Source organism: Scatophagus argus, chromosome 7 (genome assembly GCF_020382885.2).
Source record: "Scatophagus argus isolate fScaArg1 chromosome 7, fScaArg1.pri, whole genome shotgun sequence".
NCBI lineage: Eukaryota > Metazoa > Chordata > Actinopteri > Scatophagidae > Scatophagus > Scatophagus argus.
Window position 1 is genome coordinate 20,050,818 of NC_058499.1, and position 8,783 is coordinate 20,059,600.

An 8,783-nucleotide genomic window follows, 5' to 3' on the forward strand; every position below is an offset into this window, starting at 1 on the left:
GTTTCATGATCAGTAGGCTAGTGTGTATTTGTGTGTGTTTGTCATGATATTGCAGAGCAAAAGTTCACCTGTACCACTTAATCACTTGTAAGCCATAAAAAGCACTGATGATGAATGTGGGATAATATGTGTTCCCCTGGTTAGAATGTAAGGAAGACCAGTTATGTCCATGACAGAAAAATAGGGTGTATCCATATTGCAGCTCAGTCTAATAAATCTACAACCTAATCTAAGGAAATGGTCATAAAAAAGGCTCTCAAGTCCTTGATGTCTGCTTGGTAATAGAAGCGTGGTGGACAACTAATGGACAACTGAACTAGATTTGCATACTGCATAATAAGTACAAAAACCAGAACAAGCTGTCAGCCTCCTGCACTCCTCATTCATTAGTGCCATCATTTCCTGCTTTAATGTTATGGTGAGGCTCAGCCTATATTGCTGTATGTGTTGCATGCTTAGTTAGAGGAGAGGTGAGATAGAAGTATGGTTAGATCTTAGCGTACGAGGCCACTCAGTAGCCTGACCAGTAGCTTGACCAAAGACAAAATGTCACAGCCATGAGAACGTGTGAACTTAAGTGTCAACTTATGCCCCCTAGTGGCTGCATTAATATAAGCAGGTATTGCATACGCAGACCTTAACATGAACAGGCTCTTTCACAAGAGAGAAAACTTACGTACATAACACATTTTGTAAATTAATTTAAATGAATAAACGTCTGGCAGAGTTAAGCGACTGTAAACAGGTAGCTAGCAGTGAACCTGTTAACTGAGTTGAGTTTAGAGAGCTGTTATGTACTCGGGTTCAGCTTGATATCTGGGTCTTGATATTTTAATGATTCTGGGATATAACAGTGTTTCCCTGATTTATGTTAGTCTGCCTAGAAATTGGGCCAGTAGCCGAACTATAGCTTGTTCCTCCCGACAAAGTTGACCGGAGTGATCAGCATTTCTTTTCGTCAACTTCAGTTCTCTCTTTCCAGGCGTGAGTCGCCGACTGTCGTCTTCAGGACAGTTTATTTTTAACTACTCCAGTTTTAATGCGATATTTGTCCGTCGTTCATTTCCACGGCATGAAAGCGCTAACATTTGGCCTAACCCTTGTTCGACAGTAAGTGCAGCTGACATTGATATGTTTATGATAAATGTCTTGTGTTTGTGGACCTGACTGAAGCGAACTTTTCAAGTGAAACTGATACTCATATATCCATAGGTGATAGTTGATATACGTGTGGAAAATTAATAGTAGACCCATTGAGCTTCTTCGTGTACCCCCTTACGGTGCTTTAAAAGTAGTTTACTGATTTAAATCCGTGGTCAGCGTTTATTTAGCTTTAGCTAGATAATGCTAACCCTAGCAGGTGTCCGTAGGTTGCTGACAGGGAGCTCGGCACTGGTAGGTCCGTGTTGGCCTCTGTTTTTATCGTAGCCAGACTGTAACAAGTTGAGCACAGTTACAGTTTCATTAGCTGAGCAGCTAGCAAGGATTCAAGACCCTCGTTCAGCTGTCCCAGTCCACTTCATGAGTGCCCAGAACATTAAAGCCTGGTTCAGTCTGTGGATACTGCAGTACCTCCTCAGCACCACCAGAGGTCAGAATTAACGAATGATTATTAAATTAGCCGGAAATCATTGTGGTATTTGGTTCTATGAATCAGTCAATTACTAGACAAACCGTGGTACGTTGCTTTCAGCTTCTTAAGTGCAAGAATAAACGGATTTTGTTTTTGTCATATAATTTTAAATAAAATATGTTTTACGGTTTTGGACTGTTAGTCAGACCATTTGAAGACTTAAAGTTCTGTTGTGCTTGGGGAAATGTCAAAGGCTTTTTCAATATTTTCTGATGTTTTATAGAATAAATAAACAATTGATAGAGTCATGGATGATTAAAATAATTATTAACTGTATCCTTAGTCTCCAGACAGGAGAACAGCTCACTAATAAAGTGTATAAATAAAGTGAAGCAGTAACTATAATTCTGCAATAATAACACAAGACAGGTTTGAAGGTTTGACCATCTGTCCTGATGAAAGGTCCTTTGCTCTCTATCCTTGTATATACTTATGGGAATAGAAATCAAATTTATGACAGCATCTCTGAGCTTTTCTGTTAATGATATCCTGATACTAATGATGCCACTTGTTATCATTGATAAATCACTGATAAATCGTTTGTTTCCTGCAGTGGGGAAACACAGTACAATAAACAAGGCCTGCTGCAAGGTGGAGTATGATTGAATAAAAGACTGGTTACACTCTCTCTCTCTCTCTCTCTCTCTCTCTCTCTCTCTCTCTCTCTCTCTCTCTCTCTCTCTCTTTCTCCGTGTCTTACTTTTATTTTCCCCTCTGCCTTCACACAGGCCAGGCTATAGATTCACCCTTGTCTGAGATCGGGCTGCAGCAAGCTGAGGCTGCAGGCTGTTACCTAGAAAATGTCAAGTTCAGCAACGTGTTTGTCAGCGATATGCTGCGGGCCCAGCAGGTGCGCTGCTTTACTTTATGCAGTGGGAGCGTGAATCTCACTATGAAAAATGAATGGAAACACTGCAGGATGATTACTGTACAATTGAACGTGATAGAATTACACTGCAGTGTGTGTGTGTGTCACACTTGATGCATTACTCCTCCCTTGTTGTGGGTTGTATTTTCACATCCCTTCGCTTTGTGATTAAATCATAAAAGAAGACAATCCAGTATCTTCTAATCACGGAATTTACATCTGGGAAAACTTTCCTTTTTCTCTATGGAGTGATGGGAGCAGCATGTGTTCACAGTGTTGTTGTTGTGTTTTTTCTTCTAGACTGCTGAAACAATAATGAAACACAACAGCAGCTGTTCTGGTCTGCAGATGGTGTGTGACCCTTTACTTAAAGAGAGAGTAAGAAGCATTTATTTGACAACATTATTGTAAAAGTGTTTTCTCATCAAAACATTTTCTTAATATATGTTTACTTGATTGTGACTTGTTATTTTTCAGAGTTTTGGGATTGCAGAGGGGGGACGGGTGCAGGACATGAGAGAGATGGCCAAGGCAGCTGGTCAGTCGTTTGCAGCCTTCACCCCTCCAAAGGGAGAGACTCAGGAACAGGTGAGAATGCAAGGGTTCAGTATCAGTTTCTTTCTTATTTCAATATTTCCTAATGTGGTTATTATGCATTCCCTCTCTGTCCGTCCCCCTGTCCATTACCAATTATAGCTGTCTCTCACTCTCTTTGTTCTCTTTCTCTTCTTAGCTGCTCATAGTTAGTTGCAGTGTAAAATTGCTTGGCTTTAGCAGAGCGTGTCTTACCAAACATACTGTGCTAGGATTAAAACTTTTTTTTATGTATTTACTTAATTATGCTCAAATGTATGTAATGTTTTAACATTAGTAGTCTAATGTTCATATTTTAATGTTTAATGTTTGCATTTTAACATCAATCATCTAACATCAATAATCTCACACTGAAATCTTTAACCAAGCTCAATTTGAAATACAGCATCTTTGCATCAACACGTTGCATGGAGGTTAAAAATGAAAGGCTCCATAGCAGTCCATCAGTATGTAAATCAGCATCGACTCATCATCACACATCAGATAGACTTTCCATCCTGGTACTAAATATCCATCTCAGTAATTCTCTGTAAATTTATCAACACTATTCGGTGCCTGAAAAAGTATTCTCCCTCCTTTGAAGTTTACACATCTTATTGTCTTCCAAAACTGAATCAAATAGAAAACAGAAAACAGAAATCAAATAGAAAATAGTTTAATGTGGCTTTTTTGACACGTATCTAAAGAAAAAACCTTTAATATCTGAGTGAAGACAGAGATCTAAATGAGCCACAAATAATAAGAAATGATAACAAAATTCAAAAGACAAAAGTGTCACAGGACCATTTTTCCTCTTCAAGTGTAATTTTTCAGTGCTTTAGGGAGAACGTATGAAATTCCATACATCTCTCTATACATTGTATAAGTATGGAAGCAGTAGTTTGAAGGACAGGATGTCCCAAAATGGTAAACGTGAAACCAAAATTTGTGCAAGCCGAACAACACAAATTTGGTGGGAATGAACCTTTAGAGCTAATAATTGGAAAGACTGTCTTAACTGTAAGAAAAGCAGCACTTAACTATTTCCCTCATGATATTCAAGTCTTTATCCATATTAAACTCCAGGTATGGCTCTGATGTGAATGCCCTGATACAATACACATATATTACCACTAGGTGGCAGAAAACACTAACTTCGTCAGTCAACCACTTTGTCCTCATGGATGCAACGTGGTACGTCAGGGCTTCTTTACATCCACGTTTGGATTTCTTTTGAATGTGTCAGAGCACTTGGTGTGAATGAGGAGGCTCAAAGTACATGTCCTTCCCCTGTCAAATAACTGCAGGGTGTTTGTCACCGCCCCTGATTAAAAAGTCACCACTTAGCTTTCTGCTATTTGTGTAAGAGGCTATGTGGGAGGACAGCGTGTGTGCGGGGGTGGAAGGAAGGATGTTCTATTTCAGAGGTACCTGAGGTACGTCAGGCTTCATCTATTAGACCTTAGCTTGGATGTTAACTCCGGACCAGCACATCACGATGATGATGCAGATATACAAAGACAGATTTGACGCAAGCACAGAGCGCCCCAATCAGTGTCGGCTATAGGCCTCCCTCCCAGCAGTCCTAAACGATTTACAGCGTGTTGTGTCAGGACCAAACTAGAGTGGTCGTTTGTTTTTAATTGGAAATAAACTTTAACTTTTATCCTTCACAGTTGCAAGTAGTCACATTTCCATGACGTATGCTTTCGTAGTGTGGAAAGAAAACACAAGAGAGGCATGGCGTAGTTCATAACAAATTTTTGCTTTCAGGTGAAGCAGCGGGTCCAAGAGTTTTTGGTGAAAATGCTGCAGCAGATTGGGGCTGAGCACTGGCATGACAAAGCGCAGGATGAAACCTCCTTATCTGCTCCACCAGACACATCCCCCGTGGAGGGAAAGGCAGATGATGGGGTCAGGGGCTTCCCCGTCCATGCTTTGGTTGTCACCCATGGGGCCTACATGTCTGTGACAGTGCGCTACTTTGTGGAGGAGTTACACTGCTCCTTGCCTCCATGTTCCAACAAGGCACATGTGTTCTCTTTGAGTCCCAACACTGGTCTGTGTCGGTTTATTCTCACCGTGAGAAAAGAGGACGACAGCTTCAAGTTGTCAGGGATGCGCTGTGTGTTCGTCCACAGAGGGGACCATGTGAAACAGTAGGAGACAGGAAAGCAGAGGCGTACAGAATGAAAAAGCACCAGAGAGTCAACACTGAAAATCTACAGATGTTCAGTTGTTGCTCAGAACAGTTTATTCATTTTATTATTTATTCTTATTTATTGAAATTGATGCAGTTTTTCTTGGTGATTCGGTATAAGCATGTTTTGCCAATGGAATTAAACTTACGACAAGTGTTTAGGTGCTGTTCATTGTTAATACAAAAAACATAAAACACTTAAATTAATTGAATTCAGAAATCCAGTTTAAAATGATCAACATATGGATTAAATAATACATCTAGTGTATGTTCTTTATTTCATACGGTGGCCTACAGCAGAATGTGTTTTATAGTGAGGGTTTGAATGCTGTTTCATGAGTCGAGCTCCTTCATTTAGACTCAGATAGGCAGTTTGTGTTGCAGAGCGATGTCGTCATCACTTTGTCGCTGTCTGGCTGTTCATTACTATATATGTGGGCAGTTTTGTGCTCTAATCACTCAGTGTTTCTATATTTACTCTCCGGAAGTTTGCAGTTTTTAACGCAGGGAAAACAGAGCAGAACTGCAGCACTGTTGACTTTTTGGAAATCAGTGACTTTTTCATTGTTGTGAATTATTACTTCGGTCAACAAGGGTAGATCTAAGCTGCATTAGTTATGTTACTGTAGCATGTATGCACTTTACTTGTGTTACTTTACACTCTCAGTATAAAACTAAATTACTTTGAGCAGATTAACATTACTTCTTCAATACCGTAATCAAGAGAATGTACGTTATATGACATTATATGACTGCTGAACTGGATTCAATGGATGTTGTCACTGGGATTCTGTAACTGAAAACTCTTAATGTAGGAATACTGTCTGTCTAAACATAGACTCCCTAAAAACTTTGTATGATGATGATTTTACATTCTGATTCACTCCATCCTGCCACATTGTGTACCTTTATTTCATATGCTGATATCAAATAAATGACAGGGTTTTTTAATATTACTTAATTTGGACTTTGTTTGTTCAGCTCTGATATTTGCTCGTTACATAACCATTTGATTGTGGGCATAATAACTGTGCGATTTTTGGGGACGTTCCTTAGCAAATTGCTGGTTGGTGGGCAAAAGATTTTGCAGCAGTTTGTCATGCAGTTGTCCAGGAACATTTCAAATGTCCAAGTACATCTTAAGTGACTCAAAAACTTGATTATACATTTTTAAATGGAATAACCTTAACTTAACCCCTAATGAAAATATGAGCTGAAGGGGAGAGGGAAGGAGAGTACACAATGGTTTCTCCAGTATGCACCAGTTTTGCTAGAAAGTATTTCTGACATTTCTGTTGACAAAAATGAAAAACACAAATACTCTTTTTGGACTCCAGCTACAGTAAAAAGAGACAGACAATCCACAGAAGAGTTAGCATTTATTTAACTGCATGAGAAATAACACAATGCGAAATATATAAATAGTAACAGTAGGCTAGGAAGGAAGTCATCTAACACATTTCAATAAATAAATACCTTTTCATTGTTGTGACTGTTGGTGTCCGGCACCTGACATAATTTGGTCCTGTCTGTGTGGCTGCAGATGATATTTTTCAGTAACAAAAGTACACGCTGGTCAATTTTCATTTAGTTTTTTCACATCCTGTTATGAAGCATTACTGTATCAACAAATTACTTGCAGATTACACATTAGTACATATACAAAACACACAACCGTTGCCACATCTGGCTCAAGGTTTAAAATTTAACTGACAAAAGAGGTTAAAGGACAGCAGGACGCTGGGCCAAACTCGCTGCATGATCAGGTCAGATGTTGCCAAATGGATCCTTCGTCCTCTGTTCAAACAGAAGATCTGTATGGGCCACTGTGATGTAACATAGTTATAGTTCCATTAAAACAATTTACAAAAAAATAATTCAATTATTTTATGGGCATATGGATGCTGTCTTTTTTCTCAGATGTTGTAAAATATAACTAACAAGCCACCCTCTAGTGTCAGTGTGACTCTGCCAGCCCTTTGTAAGTCATTTTGTGGCCTTCACTGATAGTCCACAAATGCAGGACAAGGTGTACAGTACAGTGTCAGCTCCCACTGTGGAGTCAAATAAGAAGTGAGTTCTCAGAACAAACATAAAGACATGCAGCCCCTCGTGACTTTTCACTTATTAATGTTCAGTATCTTAGCCTTGTTCTGCTTGGTCTGCAATGTTAGTCTTGACGGGACTGACGGGCCCATTGGACTGTAAGACCCGCAACGGGTCGTCACAGGAGGTGATGGTCTCTTTGGACACAGCGCCGGCCATGTCCTGTTCAGGTTGCGCGTGATCTGCATCCTTGTGGTCCTTGACAGAATGTGAGGAATGTGACTGTGATCTTAATGGATCAGAGGGGTTCACCTCCTCGCTCCTCCTCTGTCTCTTTACCAAAGGACCCAGGAAGTTCTCCAGCAGGGCCGAGGAGGGCTCAGGTGGCTCCTGGTGAGCAACTCGCAGCTCAGCTCCCTCCAGTTTGAGCAGCCGGCCGCCACTCAAGGAGTAAAACACGTCACGCTGGTTCACCAAATCTAACCAAATACGCTGGAAGAGACAATCTTCTCTGTCCTTTTGCCTCTGTTCAATAGAAGAAAAGCAGACAAATACAAAATGTTTAATCTTACTGTTTTCCCTGCTCTCCTGACTTCATTCAAATTAAGTGCACTGAAAACATACTCACAGATTTGTACAGCTCTCCCTTTAAGTCCATGCAGAGAAACCTTCTTCTTCTCAAGTCAAATATTGACACAAAGTTGCTTGTGTCTGTTCTTACTGGCAAAATAACTGTAAGAAAACGGGTTTAAACATGCCAGTATCACTTATCAATGAAAAATTCACAATAAATCGACAATAACCTTCATGTACTATACATTTAGAATGGTTTTGGAAAAAAATGTCAACATCAAAATTATTGGCTGCCAGTTATCATGTTTGTTTGTTAGGTGACATGCACAGTATGCTTTGGACAACAAAATTATGTTTTTGTGAGTTTATCCAAAAATATGTAGAATGTATTTCCAAACTTTTATCTTTACATACAAATACATGTTGTGCTTATTGTTCAGTATTTTTTGAACACTTTAGGACTAGAATAATTGCACCAGTAATAAAAAGGCTTCAATTTTCTAGAATTTTTTAGAAATAATCTGTAATTAATTTGATTGTTTTTTGTTGTTTTTTTTTCTTTTTAATGAATACAGGCGAACTTACCCAGAAAGTGTCTGTGGATGCCTTTTCCCATTGATCCACTAAGCTCCAAGGAGAAACGTCCCGTACTGGCAGATGCATCTGCATGTGTGCTGGATCTGCTCTGCTGGTGTTGTAAAACCTGGTGTGGGTCTTGGTCCCTCATTGCACAGTCCACCGGTACAGACACATGTACGGCAATCAGGATGAGTGAGAGCAAAGCCAGTTGCATGATCAGTGGGGATGCCGTGTTCACTTTACCCCAACAGCACAAACGTTCAGGCTGATGTGTGGGCAGCTAATGGAGGAGGAGAAAGTCCAGCAGGTCT

At 39.9% G+C, this 8,783-nt stretch overlaps 2 protein-coding genes across 2 annotated transcripts; one reads left to right on the forward strand and one right to left on the reverse strand.

The window, feature by feature from the left end:
- Window positions 1–98: 98 nt before the first annotated feature.
- tigara (TP53 induced glycolysis regulatory phosphatase a) lies at window positions 99–6,232 on the forward strand. Its single transcript, XM_046395146.1, has 6 exons — window positions 99–1,110; window positions 2,187–2,224; window positions 2,362–2,483; window positions 2,802–2,879; window positions 2,979–3,089; window positions 4,848–6,232. The coding sequence occupies exons 1-6, from the start codon at window positions 1,040–1,042 to the stop codon at window positions 5,235–5,237; spliced, it is 810 nt and encodes a 269-aa protein (XP_046251102.1). The 5' UTR covers window positions 99–1,039; the 3' UTR covers window positions 5,238–6,232.
- Window positions 6,233–7,156: 924 nt separating this feature from the next.
- LOC124062400 (fibroblast growth factor 23-like) lies at window positions 7,157–8,769 on the reverse strand. Its single transcript, XM_046395147.1, has 3 exons — window positions 8,479–8,769; window positions 7,949–8,052; window positions 7,157–7,845 (listed from the first exon to the last, which is right to left on the reverse strand). Exons 1-3 carry the CDS (start codon window positions 8,684–8,686, stop codon window positions 7,417–7,419), a joined length of 741 nt encoding a protein of 246 aa, XP_046251103.1. The 5' UTR covers window positions 8,687–8,769; the 3' UTR covers window positions 7,157–7,416.
- Between the last annotated feature and the right edge of the window lie 14 nt (window positions 8,770–8,783).

Excerpts from the sequence above, each read along its gene's own strand:
- LOC124062400 (XM_046395147.1), bottom strand. The coding sequence starts at position 8,686 with ATGCAACTGGCTTTGCTCTCACTCATCCTGATTGCCGTACATGTGTCT. Across the intron at positions 8,053-8,478 it reads CATCCACAGACACTTTCTGG|TTATTTTGCCAGTAAGAACA; the intron begins GTAAGTTCGCCT and ends GTTTTCTTACAG. Across the intron at positions 7,846-7,948 it reads AGGGAGAGCTGTACAAATCT|AGGCAAAAGGACAGAGAAGA; the intron begins GTGAGTATGTTT and ends TCTATTGAACAG.
- tigara (XM_046395146.1), top strand. The coding sequence starts at position 1,040 with ATGCGATATTTGTCCGTCGTTCATTTCCACGGCATGAAAGCGCTAACA. Across the intron at positions 1,111-2,186 it reads GGCCTAACCCTTGTTCGACA|TGGGGAAACACAGTACAATA; the intron begins GTAAGTGCAGCT and ends TGTTTCCTGCAG. Across the intron at positions 3,090-4,847 it reads AGGGAGAGACTCAGGAACAG|GTGAAGCAGCGGGTCCAAGA; the intron begins GTGAGAATGCAA and ends TTTTGCTTTCAG.